This window comes from Myotis lucifugus, unplaced genomic scaffold (genome assembly GCF_000147115.1).
Source record: "Myotis lucifugus unplaced genomic scaffold, Myoluc2.0 scaffold_46, whole genome shotgun sequence".
NCBI lineage: Eukaryota > Metazoa > Chordata > Mammalia > Chiroptera > Vespertilionidae > Myotis > Myotis lucifugus.
The window spans coordinates 2,868,299-2,889,036 of NW_005871094.1; the positions used below are offsets into that span (position 1 = coordinate 2,868,299).

Below are 20,738 nucleotides of genomic sequence, written 5' to 3' on the forward strand. Positions count from 1 at the left end.
CTGCCAACTCTTCCTAGCTTAGTTGGGGGCTAACTTCTTTGCACGAACAAAAGTGCTGAAAGGCAGCATTATAATATCCAGGAGTAAAAAACTTTCCTGCAATTGCTGGGGAAACATTTATCCACTGACAACAAATGAGGAACAACAAACTGGATAGAATTTAAAATATTATCAAATTACAGTGTAGTACATTCAGAATATTTGTTTCCTAAAGTTGAAAGATCAAGTGAATGAAAATGGTTCTGAGTAAAAGTGTTTGGCTTTTCAGTAGGTGTGTGAAATAGCTAATTCAGTTTAATCCTTATTTGTTGTTTTTTATTTTTAATATATTTTTATTGATTTCAGAGAGGAAGGGAGATGGAGAGAGAAATAGAAACATCAATGATGAGAGAGAATCATTGACTGGCTGCCTCCTGCACGCCCCCAACTGAGGATCCAGCCTGCAATCCGAGTGTGTGCCCTGACCACATGCCCTGACTGGGAATCAAGCCCCGACTTCCTGGTTCGGAGACTGATGCTCAACCACTGAGCCATGCCAGTCAGGTTTGTTGTTTTTTAAAATGCTTCTCTGATTGCAAAAGTGAATGTCCTAATGTAGAAAACTTGAGAACTATGCAAAAGAATAACAAAAATAAAATTCACTTGTTACCACATAGAAAAAAAAAATCTGTAAATATTTGTATATTTCTAGATTTATTTTTCTTTTTATGTTTTGTTGATTTTATAGTGAAAATAACTTGTTTTAATTTGCATTTCGGTTGCTACTATGAACAACTTTTCATATTGTTTTTTGGCCAGTTTTCATGTACCAACTTTTCTTTTGGCATCTTAGATTTTTCTTGCTGATTTGAATAAGCTCTTTCAATCATAAGAAAATTACCAATTCATTTTTTGTCACATTTATGGCAAATGTTTGTTTTTCTAAGTTTCTTTACTGCCTCCTATTTCTGTATAGTTTTTAAAAAGACATAATGTTTGTTTAGTCCACAACTCATGTTTGGTGAAGTTTTAGATCTGCAGAAACTCTGGCCACCCGAGGGCCTGTGGATCTGAAGTTGGAATCATTGATCAAAATGACACAAAGATGTCCCTGTGTAGTATCTCTTTCCGTTGAGTTTATGTAACCCCTGAACAATGAGAAACCTCTTGATGTTGGCTAGAAACTCAGGATTGAACTTGGGAGGCGTGCTAATGAATGAGAGTGTTCTCGGGTCCTTGCCCCTCACAAAAGGTCACCTTTATCCTTCTACAGATTTTTATGACATCTGCGACGAGGACGGCCACGGAGGCTCCTTGGATACCAGCAGTGCACGTGCACTTCCGGAACCGTGCTAGGCCCTCACAGGCAGACATGCTTTGGTCAGAAACTAATCTTGAAATAGAAACAGGCTGTTAATATTAAGATCAAAAGAATAAATAAAAAACTCTTCCTGACTCAGAGCTTCATCTGAACACTTGAATGGTGTTTGCCTTTGTAGTTCATAACTAAAGCCTCAAGGCAACTTTAGATCATGTTTAGGGACAGTCTAGAACTGTGCAGTGCAACACAGAAGCCGATAATCAAGGGAGAGAGGGAGAATCACCTAGTGTTTCTTCCTCCTGCCCTCCAATCATCTAACAGGACCTCCCATTGACCATACTTGGGACAGGAGGCCCTACTTTCTCCTTTTCTCCAAAAGAAGTAACATTTCCTCTCTGGTCCCAGCTCTCACCAGGTAGCCTCTACCTTGATTTGGTCTCCCACTAGATGACCTGACTTCTGGGATTAGGAAACATCACCTCCTCCTGTAACCTCATCCCTAGGACTGGTAGTCTTTTCCTGCTGCTCATAGACCTCCGCCATGCGGAGTAGGGGAGGGCGGGGACTGGAAGCAAGTAGGCAAATGACCAGCAGAGGAAGGACTTGGCACCTCATCAGCTTGAGGGTGTGCATTACCTCTGGGGAGGGTGTCAGTAGAATGGGAGTGGGGAGGGGTACAGAGAGTTTTCAACCATATCAATAACCACTTATTTCATTAATAATTTTTTAAATGTTTGAAGCCAATATGGCAAAATATAACCATCTGTTAATAAGTAAGGTGGGTGGGCAGATGCTCATTATATTATTCTCGGTGCATTTCTATATCATTGGAATATTTCACAAGAAGAAATTATTAGAGAAAAACGTTCCAGATTAATGGCAACAGTAAGCCTTTTCCTTGCTCAGACATGCCACTCTTTCCCACCCCACCCCCAGGAATATGCTGCGCCTCTCCTTCTTACAGGCACTGCCACCACTGCATTTGACTCTTTGGTATGACAGCATATTAAAGGCAAGGAGGGAAAGTGAGAAGGAGAAAGGACAGAGAAAGGCAAGGAGAGAAGGTGCTGGAAGACGTGGGAGGGACAAATCACAGGGAGCTCCCCTGAGCCCACCTGCCTTTGAAACTTGGTTCAACCACTTACAACCTGGGTGGCCTTGAGCATCGCTGCATTTTCTCTTCTGCGAGCTATGAATAAGAGTGCCCACTTCCAGGAGGTACTAGCAGCATTCAACGGGTTAACTCAAACAAAAAGACCTTTGAATAGTATCGGCGCATAGTAAACTCTCAATGTTTCTGAGAAGTTTAATTTTAATTTTTCAATCACAGTTTTCTTTCAATCTTATTTTGCATTAGTTTCAGGTGTACAGCATAGTGGTCAGACAACCACATCGCTTACACAGTGTCCCTGCCCCCAGTATTTCCAGTAGTCACCTGGCATTATTATTGACTATGTTCCTTATGCTGTGCGGTGCATCCCCCTGACTATTTTCTGACTACCAATTTGCACTTCCTAATCCCTTCACCTCTATTTCCCAGTCTCCCAGGCTTCATCCCCATTTGGCAACCACCAGTCCTCTCTCTGTGCCTAAGTAAACTCTCAATACTTGTTGGTTATTATTATTATCCTTTATCTTTTTAATCTTTGTACCCACAGTGTAAACAGAATTGTCCCGTGATTAGATCAAATATGTGGGGGGGAAAAAACCTGTGGTGTGCTTGCTGGGGTCATATTTCCTGGTGATAATCTGCTCCTGGTTGAATGTGTAGCTCTACATACAAGGCTGCCTGGATTCTGGTCTAGAGGAGGGCCAGGCTCTGTGATTTCAGGCAAGCTCGGCTAAAATAGGACTCTGGCCAAGAGAGTTCAGTGAAATGAAGAGAGAGACTCTGTGGGGTCATCCCATCAAGAGATTCGGCTTCAATATTCTGCTTCGAAGGGGAAGTCCTCCAAATGAGATAAGCTATGGAGAGAGCAAGCACAAAGAAAAATATGTCAATATTAAACTCTGGTTCAAAGGCATTCTTCTCTGGTGTATCCTATGGTCTTTGTGCTCTCTCAGTCTCCCCCACAAAATTCTGTAAGAACACAAAGGAGGCCCCACCTTGATCTTCCATCAAATTGATCTGGTGGGTGTGCTAGGAACCGGGCACAGAATAAACTCATAATAATAGCTAATATTAAGCCTCTCCTCACTCATCCTGCTACAGCCCCAGTGGCCTCCTTACTCAACTCCTCTAAACACAGTTCCACCTCAGGGCCTTTGCACTTGCGGTTCTCACTGCCTACTATGCTATTCCCCCAGACATCCACACGGTTCATCCCTCACCTCCTCCAGGTTTCTGTTCAACTGGCATCTTATCAGCAAAGTTTCCCCTGATCCATCCTATTTAAAGTATCAATCCCAGCCTGACTAGTGTTGCTCAGCGGTTGAGCATTGACCTATGAACCAGGAGGTCACGATTTGATTCCTGATTAGGGCACATGCCTGGGTTGCAGGCTCGACCACTAGTGGGGGTGTGGGGGTGTGCAGGAGGCAGCCAATCAATGATTATCTTTCTTCATTGATGTTTCTATTTCTCTCTCTATCTCTGGTTGCCATAACATTGTTCACTGTTGCCTCTCTCTCTCTCTCTCTCTCTCTCTCTCTCTGTGTATTTATATATATATTTTTGCTCAATCCCTTCATTGACTTTGATCCAGTCCCCCAACCCCTCTCCCCTCTGACACTTGTCAGTCTGTTCCCCGTATCCGTGCCTCTGTTTCTAGTTGTAGGATTCAGTCTTAATTGCATGTTTATTTTGAGTTTATTTCTGTAGACCCTGTAGTCCCTCACCAGGATGCACGCCTGTGAAGGCAAGAACTTTGACCAGTGTGCTATCTCAAGCACCTAGAAAGTGCTTGGCACATAGTAGATGCTCCATAAATATTTATTGAGTGAACAAAATTAATGATTCTGCCTTCTCCCTAGTTACATGTCCTTTCTTAAACTTCTAGCTCTACATCTAGAAGTTCAGACAATATGCAGCTGTTAGGGATGCGTCTTTTCCAGGTACTCCAATTTAATTGCCAAACTACCAGGAAATAGTATGTAAAGATAAAAGTAGTCCCAGGTGCCTTCCAATCCTTCCAGCTGACCCTCTATCCATTTAGAAAAACTCCTGATGATCCCTCCTCCTCCTTCACTTAACCCAGTGCCACTTACAAGAGCCCATCGAAGGCCCTCCAGTTTCTATTTAAGCTGAGAATGGTCCTCATCTCCTCATCGTTCAATTTAAAGTCAAAGACCTGGAAAAGAGAGAATTCCAAAACATCAACGCCAAGCCCATTCCTGGTATGCTTTGAGATCTCTGTCATTCTCACCAGAAGCAAACTCACATAATGGGGCCACAGCCTTGCTCCCATTATGTCCACTGGATATGAATTTGGCTCTAAATTAGATCCTACGGAAAGACTGCAGTATTGACAGGGTTGAGTGTTCCCAAGGGGAGAGTGACCAGGCTTATCAGCACGAACCATGCCTGCGCTCCTGATGGGCAGGTCTTCAAGGGTGGTCCATGCCTGCCTACTGCCGTGTGTGGCCCCAGAACCTAACTGCTCAGGGGCAACGGCAGGTCTTCTCAGTGGTGAGAGGCACAGCTGTGCTCAGACCTAACAGGACTTGCCCGCTGCGCCCCCAGCACATCCTGGGCCCACAGATCATTCTCTCAGCTCCACTGAGGACAGCTCCCTGGCCTGAGAGATGGCAGGGTGGTGGGAAGGGGGTGAGGCCCACAGACAACGCAGGGCTGGGATGAGAAGCGCAGCGACAGAGTCTCTCCCGCCCCCTCCTCCACTGAGGAAAACCAGGGCCACCCAGCCAGAATCTGACCTGGAAGTTCTCAGCGATGTGTGCCGGTGTCGTGGACTTGGGGATCACGGCCACATTCCTCTGGACCTGGAACCGGATCAGAACCTGTGCAGAAAGGGACATCGTGTTCCCACTTATCTACAGGGACGCCTCCCCTACGAAAAGGAAAAATAAAAAACCTGCCGCTCACTGTGCCTCTCGTGACAGCGGCTATATTGACTGAGCACTTCGTGACAATCCGACACTTGCTCATCCTCTGCTCGATTATCTCCCCTGATCCTCACAACCACCCTATGCTTCCCTTTAACAAATTATTTTTTTTAAAAAAAAGAAGAGAGAGGCTTGGGACAGTGTTCGGGGTCATACAGCTGGTAAGAGGTGGAACTGGGATCTGAACCAGCTCCAAAAGTCACACCCTTGCCACTCAGCTCAAGGGCCTCGCTGCAGCTGTGAGAGGGACGCTGGCCTTCCTTCACTGATGACCGTGCTATTCCCTGGGCTGCAAAGACCCTCCCAAAGGAAGGCTTGGAGGGCTTCCTCTCCTGTTCACTTCTCTTGCAAGGAGTTAAGTGAAGGCAACATAAGGAAGAAAAAACAGAAATGGTTTACCGGGGCAAACACACACACGCACACACACACACACACACACACACGCACACACTGTACCTGGGCTGCGGTTTTTTTGTGTTTTGCAGCAATCTCCTTAATCGTGGGGTCCTCCAGTAGGAAAGGGTCCTCCGGCTTGGCCCTACAGGCAGAAGGAAGGCAGAAGGATCACCATTTTATCATAGGCGGGTGAATATTACTACCGTGAGGGCCCAGGGCTGCTCATCCGTCTTCTCCACATGGGAGATGAGGTGGGAGGATCTGAAAGCGCGGGGTCTCGCCCCTGAGCTCCAAGGGCTCTGAGCCATAGCATTTTGCAAAGGCAGGCCCAGCCCTGGGTGGCTGACCTGGAGCATTCAAGGGTCAGGCACGTTGCTGTTTTTGAAAGTTCCCATTTCCCCCCATTGCTTGGCTGTGCCAGGCACATCGCCTTCGACACGTTTTTCTTTCTGAGGGCTTGTAGTCTAAGACCAACATGAACCCATTATGAAATACGTTTTTAGGGTATCAAGAGAAAAACCCTTCAGATGCCATACCAAGGTCTACTCAGAGAGCCCAGAGGGCTGTGTGCCGTGACAGTGATGCCCTTGGAGTAGCAATACTGGATCAGTTTCTCCTGCGTGAGGTATGGGTGACATTCAACCTGCAAAAGCAAGCAATCCCTGTCACTCGGCAGCTGGCCTGCTTTTTGAGCTGTTCTCAGGGCGTTCTACACACACACACACACAAACACACACACACACACATACCCTGCCAGACAAGGACTGCCTCCTGCTAACCCAGACCCCAAGAGCTGTCTCATACCTCCCCAAAGTATCCTGATCACTGAGCCCTAAGATAAGTAAGACTCAGTACATAACACAGAACTTGGCCCCAACAGTTTAAGACGTAATGGGCAGGATCATTACACCTTACTAAGCAGTTTACCTGGTTCGTCACTGGTTTGTGTTTCAGTCCAGGTTTGTTCAAGAGCCTTTCGATCTGGATGTGGTTGAAGTTGGAGACCCCGATGGCTTTCACCAGGCCCGCATCCACCAGCTCTTCCATGGCCTGTCACAGAGAGGAACAAGTCTGGGCATCCCAGAGGGGCTCCGGGGACCTTGGCTTGGCTTAGTCCTCTCTGGGACAGGGGAAGCTGATACAATGTCCACCATCATAGGGTTAGCTGAGGCAGTAAAGGGAGATTTCTATCTAACCTGCGGGTCGATTCCAGCCCTCCTGCCCTTCCTCAGACCCGATGAAATACTAGGAGTAAAAGATGAAGGTTTTATATGCTTGCCATTCTCCTCTTCCCCCAAACCTGGTGGCTCCAGGTAGCCCTGGAAGAGGAGAAGCATCACTTGTCTGGGTTCTGGGTCAACCTCTTGCATACCAACCGTGGCTTGGTTTTGCACATCAAGCAAACTGGGGGAGGTCATGCAGACTGTGCCCTGGCAGGGGCACACAGGCAAGAAGCTGAGTGGAGCCATAATCTGGCCACCATTCATTTAGCAAGCTGTGTCCCTGGTGCCTGCACCCCAAGGAAAGATATCTGTTTTATAATATTTAGTCTATAAGGGGCACTTTTCTGAACTTGCCCAAAGATACCATATGTGTTAACAGCAGCCCCCAATTCAACAGGTACTTATTATTCCCTTATTCCAAGTCCAGATCCTGTCCAGGAGTTGTCAGGACATAGAAATATACCATGTGCTTCCTTCTTCCAAGAATCTTACAGTCCAGTTAAAGAGCTCGGGTTCCCTTCTGGGGAGCAATGAGCCACAGCACTGAGGCTGCCGGAGAGCATGAGCCAGAGGCATAGCACTGAGAATCAGGGGCCAGAGAAGAAGACTTTATGGGTGGAGGTTAAACTGGGACTCAAGAATAACTTTGAGGAAAGAGAAAAAACAAGAGCAGGTGGGAGGAAAGCAGGCTTCGAGGTGGGACAAGGGGGAGGTGCTCAGGGGACACTTTATCCGATGGTCCTCGAACCTGGCTGGGATTTGGAGTCACCTGACAGCTTTCAAATATCCCGATGCCCAGGTTCCGCCCCCAGAGTTCCTTACCAAATTGGTCTGGCATGCAGCTTAGGCACGGAGACTTTTAAAACTCCCAGGTCATTTTAATGCACAGCCTACGTTGTGATCACTAGGGTAAGTGTTGCAGGCCTTCCAACCAGGCAAAAGAGGTTAGAAGTACTGAGCCCCACAAGGGCCCTGAAACGCCAGAGTTGAGTGATGACACAATATAAACGTTTCTGTGTCATAGATCAGATAGAGCTTGACCATCAAAATGTTGTCATGCCGCCTGGCCAGCATGGGTCAGTAATTGAGTGTTGACATGCCCAGGTTGCAGGCTCGATCCCCAGTGTGGGGCGTGCAGGAAGCAACCGATCAATGAGTCTCTCTCATCATTGATGTTTCTATCTCTCTCTCCCTCTTCCTTCCTCTCTGAAATCAATAAAAAAACTATTTTTTTTAAAAAAATCTTTTCATGCCTTCAAAATTTTTTATTTAGCAGTTATTCTCAAATCCATTCAAAAGACAGCACTGTGAATATCAGAATATATTTTTTTTGCAGAGAAAAATGACAGAACTACCATAATTAATACCATCATAAAAGCTAGGAGGAAAAATCTGGTGGAACCAACAACCTTAGAGATATCCTAGTCTCCACATCTCACAAATAATTCCTAAGATATTTAAGAACTCACATTTAACCAGGGTAATATATATGACAGAGCCTTTACGAAATTTAGTGCAGTGGCTGAGTCTGCTGAAATTTTAAGCTGTGTTTCAGGTCTTGCCACAATGTTCATGTTCAGGAATAAAACATTCATTGAGTTGAGTCCATGTACATAAACCATTATATTGTTTATGAAATCATCAATCCTGACCTGTTTCCCTCATAAGAGGTTGTTTGTGGTAGTAATATAAATATGTAGACTTCTTTTCTACAGTTAAGTGTGAGAATTCGTTATTGTTTTTTGTTTTTATGGCTACAATTTTGTCATTAGCAAAGAAAAAGTAATATCTTTTCTTGAAAATGCAGGCTTAGTATTATACATTTATTTTAGTAAGTATATCAAACAAATATTTAAGACGCGGTAGTTAGATAGTGACTTGTATGATAATTAAGGTAAAAAAGAATACGCAAATCTAAAAGAAGCATTTTTCAACCTGAAACTTGAGTCCTCTTTCTAGAATGTGGGCTCATCAGCTCATACCTTGTTCGGCAGTGATGTTCTGTCGCATTTACCTTGGATTCATTAATTATATGATCAAGATAGTAGAATGTATGATGAATTGATGCCTTCAGAGGATTTTCCCAAAAGTATTTCATTTATTGCTATTTACAGTCTCTGGCTCCTAAAATATGATGTTACTTAGTATGGATCTTAGTTACATAAATCATTGCTGTCTTATTATTGCTAATTTTGACTTACAGAGCCTACGTGTAAATGATATATCCTCGTCCATCAAGTCCAATGGTAATACTGAAGCTCTTTAGCATGGCTGGTAGTTTTTGCTGTCTTTTTTTCCTTTTACCTACAACCCAGAGAGCTTCATAACAGCCTTAGAAACTCACCCATAGAAAACGGGGTAGTTTTCTCCATACTTTGTTGTAACGTAGCCTTTCTACTGCTAGTAGCCTTTCTACTGCTAGTAGACAAATTTCATGATTTATTTGCCAACAATAATTCCCTTCAAATACATTTACAAATTGTTAACCTTGCCATTATTCAATGATTAGTTTTCTGCTTTATTAACCTTTTCTCTGTTATCAAATCAATTTTGCTATCTAAATTTTCTTACTGCTACTCATTGAAGCTCAAAGCAGCAATAATGCTGTGCTTACAGATAAATACTTTTAAACAAATAATCCACAGAAAAGTCAACACTTAATTATGTCAAGTATTAGAGGCCTGGTGCATGAAATTTATGCACAGTAGGGTCTCTAGGCCTGGTCGGCGATCAGGGCCAATCTGCTGCCACTGCCGGTAGCCTCCCTCTGCGGGGTGACTGGCGGGATGATCGGGCGGTGGGGGGGCCCGCTGGCACCTGCCTTGGCTGGCCTGGGGCCTATGGGCTGGGGGCAGCTCCTGCGTTGAGCGTTTGCCCCCTGGTGGTCAGTGCACATCATAGCAACCGGTCATTCCACCATTCGGTCAATTTGTATATTAGGCTTTTATTATATAGGATAAGCTCTTCAGAAAGGTTAGGCTTAACACTTACTACACTTTTAAGCTATAAAATATGAGCTACATGTGCCCCACACCAAAAGCTGACAAAGTAACACAGTGAACTCTGGAAGCTTTTGTCACTATTGATTTGTCATTTGTTCATTCACTTTCATCTCTACTAGCATTTGCAGGAGGACATGTTGGTTTCAGGGGGTGGGGCGGGGAATGAGCAGAGAAAGACATTCCTTAATTCAATTTTGAATTCAAATTATGTGGGACAGGTCATTATCTGACCTGAGAAGCAAGTTGCTCGTATCCCCCAATATTCGAACATGTGTATTCACTGTGTGCCAAGCTCCATATGAAGGGCTTTGGTAGGTGGGGTATTTGGGACAGATCGACCGGGGTTCATCCAGCCCCAGCTCTGCCACACACTTGCTACATGACCTAACAAAGTCACCAACCTCTTGGGTCTCAATTTCCACATTTGTAAAGGGGGATGATCATAGTACCTGCCTCTTAAGCTCTGTGACTAAAGTTCCTGGTGCTTAATAGATGGTAGTGATCTTAATCTTTAAATTGCCATATTCTTTTTTTTTTAAATATATTTTATTGATTTTTTACAGAGAGGAAGGGAGAGAGATAGAGAGCTAGAAACATCGATGAGAGAGAAGCATCGATGAGAGAGAAACATCGATCAGCTGCCTCCTGCACATCTCCTACTGGGGATGTGCCCGCAACCCAGGTACATGCCCTTGACCGGAATCGAACCTGGGACCTTTCAGTCCGCAGGCCGACGCTCTATCCACTGAGCCAAACCGGTTTCGGCTAAATTGCCATATTCTAAAAGATATATATTATTAGCATGTATTATAAGATTTTTTTTAAGGGGCAGAAACTGAGGTTCAGAGGAATTAAACAACTTATGCTAGGTTATTCAGCGGATACGTGCAAACCCAGGGCAAGGCCTCTGTTCCAAATCCCTCTTCCTGGTTTGAGGACATCACGGGCATCCTCCAGGTGAGGTGCACTGTATTCCAGTCTCCTTTGAGAACTCAGTCTTAGCCTTTGAAAACACAAGTGGTGTCAGGTGGACCCTAAGCCAAAGGTGATTAGGAAGGAGTTCAAAGAATGAGAGAATGGTGGCAGTGATAAAATTAAACAGCACCAAGTCCATGGGCTCCTTCACACCCGTGTAGACAGACAGGCCCTTGTGGACAGAAGGGAAGGGTTCACTCCCAGCGCACTGAGAAGAAGATGGAACTCACCTCCCAGGCATCCAAGAATGTAAATTTACTGGAGAGGACATTGCTTTCCGGAACATCGAGGAGAGAGTTTTGTCCAGCCTGGAAATGCAGAACGAAGAGCTTAGTGCATTGCCATCTGAGCACTTGGTTTGTTCAGTGAGACTTCCGGGTCCTAACTCATGCTAAACACCCACACCTTCATCCTATTTTTTCAAGTTCCAGAGTGCCAACTTCAAGAATGTGAGTTTGAATTATCCTAAATACTGTAGGATAAGTCCTGTAGCATAAGACATATATTCTTATATTTTAGAAACTGCTGGGATGGTTTTAAAATCTATTATGAGCACATTCCAAAAGCCACTATTGTCACCATGGGCACTATCTTCATACCCAGACCCTATAGATACTTGGGGACAGACTTCAATTTCAAAATCAACCAAGAAGGGTTAGCTCCCAAAGAAGTGGTGTCCTGGGGGAATACCATGTGTTGGCCCAATTCTATTCTTGCAGCCTTAAGAAGCCTGGCGTTAGGGATGGTACACTATCGTCGCCATAGCTGGTCAGGAGGTGAGAGAGCCAGGACTTTGTGTCCCGCCTGTCTGCCAGGTTCCGGCAGGAGCAGAGCCCCAGGCCACGAGGGCCATTTCTTCAGCGAGGACTGGCTACCTTCCAGCGGGACCATACCTGGGCTCTTCTCCAAGGTGGCACCCCAGGGCACCAGAGGGTTGAGCCCTGACATATCAGCATGGAAGAGCTCCCCTGGGAAGGGAACCGTTGGCCTGGGATCAGGACGAAGGAGATGTGGCAGCTGCTGCTTGCCTGGACTGCCAGAAAGCATGTTTCTCCCAGACTGAGAGAATGCCTGGGCCCGTGGTTGTTTCATGAGCCACATGTGGACTCGGTTCTTCTTCTAGGTTTTCGTCTCCTCCCGATAACCTGCAGCTCAAGTCACAAAGTGCAAGGCCTCCTGCTCCATCCTCCCCATGCCCAGCCCTGGCACCTACTTGGGAACTGGAGATGGGGACAGGAAGTAGCTCAGACCTGTAATCCCTGTAACCCCTGTGGCCAGTGAATGAGGTAGAGGTCCAGGTAGTCCAGTCTCAGATCCATGAGGGTCTTCTGACAGGCTTCCTTCGCTAGGGTTCTCTCAAAGAAGCCAGACCACAGCTAATGAGTGAGAAGCAAGACGTCAGTACTGGGGAAAGGAAGGGACCAGCGACTCACTCTCCCTGCCATGGATGTATACCCTGATCTAACCAGAGGCAGGCCTTTTAGAGCAAAATTGGTTAAGACACATGATCCAGGTATTGGAGATCACCAGGCTGCTCAGCAAGTCAAGGACATTTTTAAGTGTGAGGACAAGTTATTTTTTCAACTCTCCTGGCCTTCTGTCTGTCTCGCCTATTGTTTAGCATATTTGGGCCCTGACTTGGTATTTGTGTAATGCCTAATTCTCTTCCTCGGCTATCGGCTTTCTGAGGGCAGGAATTGTGTGTAGCTTTTAAATGTCAAGCATTTTTAAGTCTTTGGGAGCAAATGGTCCTTTCTCTGCATTTTCATGTCTCCGGGCCCATGGGCCCCAAGTGTTGACTCTTTAAGAAGTTTATCCAGATTCCACTACTGCATACAGTGGATCTGGGCACTTTCCAAGTACCTGTAACTAGTGTTTGTTTTGCAAGTTGGATATAATACAGATCCAGTGATTCTCACCTCTCTCTCACCCTGCCCTTTATTTAAAACTAGAGGCCCAGTGCACGAAATTCCCGTAATGAATTACGAGAGGGATGTGCAACAGGGAGCGGGCCTAAGCCAGCAGTTGCACATCCCTCTCGCAGTCCGGGATCCCTCGCTCCTTACCTAAGCTGGCAGTTGAGAGGCTCCTGCTACCGCTGCTGCACTCACCAGCCATGAGCCCGGCTTCTGGCTAAGCGGAGGTGGGAGCTCACTGACCACCAGGCGGCAGCTCCTGCGTTGAGCGTCTGCCCCCTGGTGGTCAGTGCACAGCATAGCTACTGGTCGTTCTGGTTGTTCTGCCCTAATGGTCGCTTAGGCTTTTATTATATAGATAACATTTTGTCACTCACCTTTTACTAGACTGAAATAAAATAAAATTTGCATGTGACAACAAAAAACAATCTGGCCATTTTCCAAAATACCTCGGCCACAGCCATTGAGACCAGTGCTGAAAGGCAGGGCTTCAGGATCAATCCTGACTGCACCCTTAGCCTTTGACTATCATGGGGCAGGTGGATCCCATGGATGGAGAGTGCCCCCATGGCTCAGTGGAGTCCTCCCCACTAGGAAAAACTGCCTGGAGATGGGTGGGTGGCAGCAGTATCTCCCCATGCCAATGCTGTTCGACAGTGTGGATATGTGTATACCCAGGGATGTCATAAAGGCAGGGATGAAGAGGGCTGGGAAATGATGCTAGAACTCAGAGGAAAGGCTGGCAGAGTTCTGGGTGCTGACCACATCCAAAGCCTCCCACCTTTACTTAAAGTGCAGTCCTCCCAGCAAAGAAGACTGGTACTGAAAAATAATCATATTATTTTAAATCTTAGAACACAAATACTTAAGTGAATAGGGGGTTAACTTTCTTACATGTGAACTAGAGGCCTGATGCGCGAAATTCATGCAGGGGCTCGGCCCTCGCAGCCCTGGCTTCATCAGGAAGGTCGTTCGGCTGTCCAGTCTAATTAGTATATTACGCTTTTATTATTATAGATAGGGGGTTACGTGTTTCTTAGTTTCCTTTTCAAGGCCTGTGCGAAGCGACTGAGGAGGTGACTCAGCTGTGAATCCAGCAAGCAGAACCAATAAGCACAGTCAGACCGACCCCCAGGAGTCAAAACATCATGTCATCAACATCAGCTCATCAATGACTAAAGGACAATAGCTGATGTCTGCAGCCCCCCAGGGCTGCATGTAGCCCCCCAGCCCTTTCCCCTTTATAATTCTGTCCCCTGTACCTTGCTGGGAAGGCAGGATTTGATGCTTGTAAGCACCCTGTCTTCTTGGTTGGCTGGCCTTCTCAATAAACGCCTAATATGATTCAACCCTGCCTTCCTTATTGGACACAGTGACAGGCAGCCCGAGCCCCACCGGGGGTTTCCTGGTCACAGTACCTTGCTAACGATGAAGAGGTCCTCCCGCTTCACAGTCTTGTCTTGGATCTTCTCTTGGATGGCTTCTCCGACCTGGTTCTCATTACTGTAGTAATAGGCACAGTCGATGTGGCGATACCCTGTGTCAATGGCCACCTTCACAGCCTCCTTGACTTTGTCTAGGGGGGACTTAAGAGAAAGACCACATATATCATATCCCCAGCCCACCTTCAAAGGGCTCTGCTCCAAGCCTGGCTTCTCCCAACCAAGGCTTCACTGGGGTCACTTTCCAGGGAACACCTGGGAAGAACAACACGCTTGGAAAACTTTCCAAAGGGGAAGGAGGAAAAGTGAATTCACTTCTGATTATGGCCTCATGTCCTAACCTAGCTCATAAAAGCCCATTTCCTTCTAATCCAGGTTAACCCTCCAGCTCTGCAATGTCTCCAGGTGTGCGGGGGAGCGATGGCTCCGACAGCAACCCTTCTAATGACCAGGCTGGAAACTGGATTCTGAACCACCCAAAGGAATCTACCGGTGGAAAATGGTCATTGCAGCAAAAACTAGGCTCATCACAGACTAGGTGTGAGACCTGAGCATGACTTACTTTATCTAAACTTTGTCTGCAAAATGGGAATAATACTAGTTGCTGCCCCGGAGGTCATCGTGTTAACTGCCACAAGGAATGTGAAGTTCTTAGCACAGCACCCGGAACGCGGCAGGGAGCAATTTGTCGTCACATCTGTATCAAGGTCGAAGCCCTGATTTGAAGCATAACAGCCTCATTCAAGCAAGAGAAGCTGGGACTGAGGTAAACTGGAGGAGAACTGCTCACCCAGATTGACCAAGAATGCTTCCTGGGGATGACCCGATCCTGGGACTGCACGGGATCCTGCCCTCTAACTCAGCGGTTCTCAACCTGTGGGTCGCGACCCCTTTGGCGGTCGAATGACCCTTTCACAGGGGTCGCCTAAGACCATCCTGCATATCAGATATTTACATGACGATTCATAACAGTAGCAACATTACAGTTATGAAGTAGCAACGAAAATAATTTTATGGTTGGGTCACAACATAAGGAACTGTATTTAAAGGGCCAGAAGGTTGAGAACCACTGCTCTAACTCAAGAGAGGAGATGGGAAAGATTGAGTGCAAAGAAGGGCGGAGACAGAGGAGAAAGAATCAGCAGAGGGGCAAGAGAGAAGAAATGCAAAGATTGCTCCTATCACTAGTTAGGATGTGAGAAGAAAGATTCATTTGATGTAAATGCTGGAAAGAAACAAATCTGCTGAGATGGACTCCCCATAGGTGAACTGAGGACCCACACTTTATAAATAACAGGAGTCTAGAACCAGTTGCTGAGAGGGGCTCCTCAGGCATTCTGTGTACCAGGAGGAACCGTAGGCTGAACTCTCCGTTTCCTGCACTACCCCCGCTCCACTTACTTACATTACTAGAGTCCCGGTGCATGAAATTAGAGCATGGGGTGGGCGGTGTCCCTCAGCCCGGCCTGCACCCTCTCCAATCTGGGACATTCCTCTCACAATCTGGGACTGCTGGCTCCTAACCGCTCACCTGCCTGCCTGCCCACCGGCCTAATTGCCCCTAACCGCTTCTGCCTGCCAGCCTAATTGACATCTAACTGCTTCCCTGCCAGCCCGATCGCACCCAACTGCCCTCCCCTGCAGGCCTGTTTGCCCCCAACTGCCCTCCCCTACTGGCCATCTTGTGATGACGTCATGTGAGGGCATCACGCCACCTAGGCTTTTATTATATAGGATATTTACATTTGTTACACCACCATCTAAGTCAACAGCTGCAGGGAAGCTCTGAGACCTACACTGACCAAACAGAACTGCACAATTTCTATATTTCTATACCTCGTTTACATAAAATGGACCTAATTGGAAACCTGTGTGGGAACTTTCCCCTGCTCTGGCCAGTTTGCTCAATGGTTAGAGTGTTGGCTGGCAGATCGAAGGGTCATGGGTTCAATTCCCAGTCAAGGGCCTGTGTCCTGGTTGTTGGTTCCCCAGCTCAGTGAGGGCGCGTTTGGGAAGCAACCAATCTCTTTCATGTCGATGTTTCTCTCTCTCTCTCTCCCCCTCTTCCCTCCCTTCCACTCTCCTTAGAAGTCATTGGAAAAAATATCCCCCAGAAGTCATTGGAAAAAATATCCTCCAGTGAGGATTTAAAAAGAGTGTCCTCCCCTTTGTCTCAGTGGAACACAATTTAGGCTGCTACCTGAATCTGTATCCTGGGCTGCAGCTCCTTTCTACCCAAACAAATGGTTCTTATTCTTGATTACAGTCTAAAATTAAAGAAGGCCCAGGAAGGTGATGGGAAGGCATTTAAAACTTAGCCTAAGAGAGGCTCCAGGATCTGCTTCCCTGAACTCTGCACAGCGCCTTTCTTGGTTTTGCTGGCTGAGAGGAGCACCTCAGCCCACACTGGGACCTCCCCGCTGTGGGCACCGTACCTCTCAGACCCCGGGGTGCACCGCAGTCACCTGGGGATCTTGCTAAACTGCAGATTCCACCTCAGTAGCCTGAGATGCGGCCTGAGCTTCCTTCCACATTTCTAGCGAGCCCCAGAGCAGAGGGATGCGGGCACACACCGAGCAGCAAGGAGCGCCGGGGCCTTCTGCGCCCTGACATCCCCCTCACACCCTTTCAGTAACCTAGAGCCAGGGAGCGTTCAGAGGGAAGGCTGCTGAAAGAGAAACTGCCCTGGAACACCACCCGGGTTTTGTGAAGCCCAACAGCGGCTTGAAACTGGGTACTTGCTAGTGAACTCTCACTATCACCGGAAAAAGCCAGACTTGTTTTTGCAGCTCGAACCATCCCTGAGAAAGGAAAGTCACCTCTCATCTCCCCAGACCCCTGACTCCCAGGAGAAAATGCCCAAAGCCGCTCCAGGGAATCGTGTGTGATTTACCTGCCAGGTGCCCAAGCCCACGATGGGCATCTTGGCTTCGGTGCTGAGCCTCACGAAGGTGGCCATGGCTGTGCTGCCGTTCCGAGTGCTCAGGTGGGTGGCTGTGCCCAGGTAAGACCTGGCAGCGGGGAGGAGCCAGAGGCTGGTGGCTGGTGTCCATTGCCTGCCCTGAACCTAAAGTCTGTCCAGCCCTTTGCAAGATTAAACAATATTCATGAACCAGCACTGCAACTTGGGGCACAGTTTTCCCAGTGACAAAACGCATATTATTATTTATAAGAGTGATGCTTAAGGGGTTTCATCAATTTTCTTTTTACTTTTGCTAGTTTAATAAATGGAAAATAAAAGTACATGCATTTTGACTTATTCTTATCTGACTGGTCTACAGTTGTATCTTTTTTTTCCTCCAGAGCATAGAAATTATCGGTTAACCACATGGACAAAATCTTTATATGCTAATATTCTTCATATATTTATTTAGAATGTGGGGCTTTGAACAGTTGTAGTTATAATAAACTTTTAACATTTTTGAGAGTTCCTTAAAAAATAAACTTTATGATAATAAAATGCCACATATTTATTATAGAAAAATTCGAAGATGTAAACGATTCTAAATAAGGGAATATCCATGACCTATATTCTCACCACTCAAGAGTGGTCCCATGCACCAAAAGGTCGCCAGTTCGATCCCCCTTCAAGGCATGTGCAGGAGGCAACTGATCAATGTCTCTCTCTCTGTCTCCTCCCCCTTCCTCTCTCTCTCTGAAATCAATAAAAAGAACATATTTAAATCCATCAATGAGTTTCCACTCCCCTTTCAGTGAAATACAGCCTGTGGATCAAGCCTTCACGGCCTCTGGACTCTGTCCCTTTACGGCCTCTCCTACCTTGTCATGGGCCACCCACCCTTTGCTCATAATGTGTCCCACTTGCAGGCCTCGTTGCTGTTTCTCTAAGATTCCCAGTGTTTTCCTGCCCCAGGACATTGGCACTTGCTTTCCGGGTGCCTGAAATATTCTCTTACTTGCTCTTAGCAGGGCTGACTTCTCTCTTCTGTCTTGACTCAGATGTCTCCTCTGTGCTGAGGCCGCCTTTCCTGACCTGTTTGTGTTAAAGTGGCATGCCTACCCTCTCCCCCAACTCGGCTCACTATCCAGTTTATTTCTCACATCAGCTTGTTGCGATCTGAATTAATGTGTTTGCTTGTTAATCTCTTTCTCTCATCACTTCCTGAAGGAAAATCTTGTCTGTCTTGTTTACCACCATCACCCCACTGCCTGGGAGAGTCCCTAGTTGCATAGATGTCCAATCCATCCTTCAGAAATGAGTGAATGACTGTGGTTGGTGAAAGTCTCAGTCCTATAACGCTTAAACATTTGAGTCAGTACAATGTTTAAAAAATAGCCAACAGGCTGTCCTCTTGCTGCTGACTCTAGATCTACTCTTTCATCATATCCACAACCAAAGGAAACGTTACCTCTCATGTCTTTCCCGTGTGCAGCTGCTACCACTCAGGGTGGCTGACCGTGGAAAGTTCCAGAGAAGCGATGTAGGCTAAAAGGTGAAGGAAGGAGTATCTAAGCAAAAGTCACAACATCTCACTTGACCACATTGTTTGGCAAACTTTCCATTCAAACCAGGACTGTTCAGCCAAACAGCTACACAAACAAGCAAATCTCGGTTAAATGAGAAAAGGCAGGTGGAGATGCCCCCCAAGTGTGCTGTTTTCTGCTTGTTAAGTAAAGATTAATTGAATGAATGGGTTGTAGAACACCCAAACCAACAGGGAGATAAACCACCAGGAGTAAAGGGAACTTTTTTTTTAATCTAGAAAAAGTCAGAGAAATATGACAAAAAGAAAACAAGGTTCGGTAACAGAAACTCTATTTTTACAATAGGTATGAATATGTTAAATTTACCTATTAAAAGAAAGTAAATTGTCATCTTCCTATTGAGCAAGGACACTGTCCTATCCCACAACTTATTATTTCATGGGCTAACCCTTCCTGGGAGCTTGCAGCTCTTCTGGAATTGTGCTAATATTTGGGGAACAATTACTCTGTTGTCCCTGAAGGGTGCTTCATAAAAAAATTATGGGGTGGCCCTGGCCGGTGTTGCTCATTGGGTAGAGCACCAGCCTACATACCAAAGGGTCTCAGGTTCGATTCCTGGTCAAGGGCACGTCCAATCCCCACCCCCTGGTCACGGCCCGTGTGGGAGGCAACCAATCTGTGTGTCTCTGTCACATCAGTGTTTCTCTCCCTACCCCCCACCACCACCCCAATTCCCTCCCTCACACTCTCTCTGTTAAATTAAGAGTGCCTTGTAAAAATCCTTTGACTACAGATTTGGGGTAAAACTGTGCTGTTAGGGTTAATTCCGGCAGGCCTGGAATTAGCCTCAACTGTCTTACTGAAGTTAGAAATGTAATTCCGTGACGAGTTGCCCTGGTATTGGTGAGGCCCCCGGAGGATTCTGGCACTGGGGCTCCCTGTGTAGCAAGAAGGTCTGTGTGGGCGGCGGGGTATCAGAGGCCCTAGATTCGACTCCATTTGGGGCTCCGTGATTATCCTAGAACTGATTCCCTGAAGCCAGTGATTTTCAACTGGTGTTGCCACAAGAATTTTTGAAACAAGCAATACCAGCCAAGGGCACTGACCTCTTTTCCCTTAGATTGTCCAATTTAAAAATGACAACAGCCAACACAACAATAGATGTCGGTGTGAATGAATCAAAAGTATACCTATTTTTGCCCTGACCGGTGATGCTAAGAGCATCAGCTAGGGACCAAAGGGTTGAGGGTTTGATTCCCAGTCAAGGGCATGTACCTGGGTTGTAGGTTCCATCCCTGGCCAGTGTCGGGGCACATGCAGGAGGCAACCAATCGATGTTTTTCTCTCATCTCTTCCTCCCCCCCCCCCGTCTCCCTCTCTTCCTTCCCCCTCCCTCCCATCCAATCTCTCAAAAAATAAAATATATCCTCAGGTGAGGATTAGAAAAAAATTATACATTTCTTTTTGTCAGATCTGCAAAAAATACCTTTTTTGGTGTGCTACTAATAATTACTTCATATGTGCCATGAGATGGAAAAGGTTGAAAATCGCTGCTTTAGACTATTCTTGCTCCTTCATCCTTTATAAAGTCCTGGATGGGACCACGGTCGTGTCTCCTTTTGTACTAGTAACAGGAGGGAGCTTCCTGTGGGCACAGAACAGCGGACGCAGGAGGTGGCGGCCTTGACATGGGCAGCTGAGGTGGGAAGAGTGTTGTTGATTTCAGGAGGAGAGAGAAGGCTTAATAGTTTCGAAGAAGGGCAGGCAGATAAAGACAGAGAGCAGAAATTGCATCTTGGGTTTTCCCCCACCCATCTTTTTTTTTTTGCTCTCCTTTCCCTTTGGCTCCTAGTAGCTACAAGGTCCTTTGCTCTTGCTTCTGGCCCTCTACTCCGAAACCAGCCAGCACTCCCCCTAGTGGCCTGCTGGTGAATCTCTCTACTACCTGGGTTGCATACAGAAACTTTGAGACCACG

The 20,738-nt window shown here is 46.4% G+C and overlaps 1 protein-coding gene across 1 annotated transcript; it reads right to left on the reverse strand.

The window, feature by feature from the left end:
• Positions 1–2,631: 2,631 nt before the first annotated feature.
• AKR1B10 (aldo-keto reductase family 1 member B10) lies at positions 2,632–18,339 on the reverse strand. Its single transcript, XM_014455446.2, has 11 exons — positions 18,234–18,339; positions 17,210–17,400; positions 14,293–14,460; positions 12,209–12,334; positions 11,189–11,266; positions 6,686–6,808; positions 6,295–6,401; positions 5,819–5,900; positions 5,174–5,257; positions 4,508–4,590; positions 2,632–3,265 (listed from the first exon to the last, which is right to left on the reverse strand). The coding sequence occupies exons 2-11, from the start codon at positions 17,273–17,275 to the stop codon at positions 3,223–3,225; spliced, it is 960 nt and encodes a 319-aa protein (XP_014310932.1). The 5' UTR covers positions 17,276–17,400; positions 18,234–18,339; the 3' UTR covers positions 2,632–3,222.
• Between the last annotated feature and the right edge of the window lie 2,399 nt (positions 18,340–20,738).

Excerpts from the sequence above, each read along its gene's own strand:
- AKR1B10 (XM_014455446.2), bottom strand. The coding sequence starts at position 17,275 with ATGGCCACCTTCGTGAGGCTCAGCACCGAAGCCAAGATGCCCATCGTG. Across the intron at positions 14,461-17,209 it reads TGGGCTTGGGCACCTGGCAG|TCCCCCCTAGACAAAGTCAA; the intron begins GTAAATCACACA and ends CTTTCTCTTAAG. Across the intron at positions 5,901-6,294 it reads GGCTCTCTGAGTAGACCTTG|GGCCAAGCCGGAGGACCCTT; the intron begins GTATGGCATCTG and ends TTCTGCCTGTAG.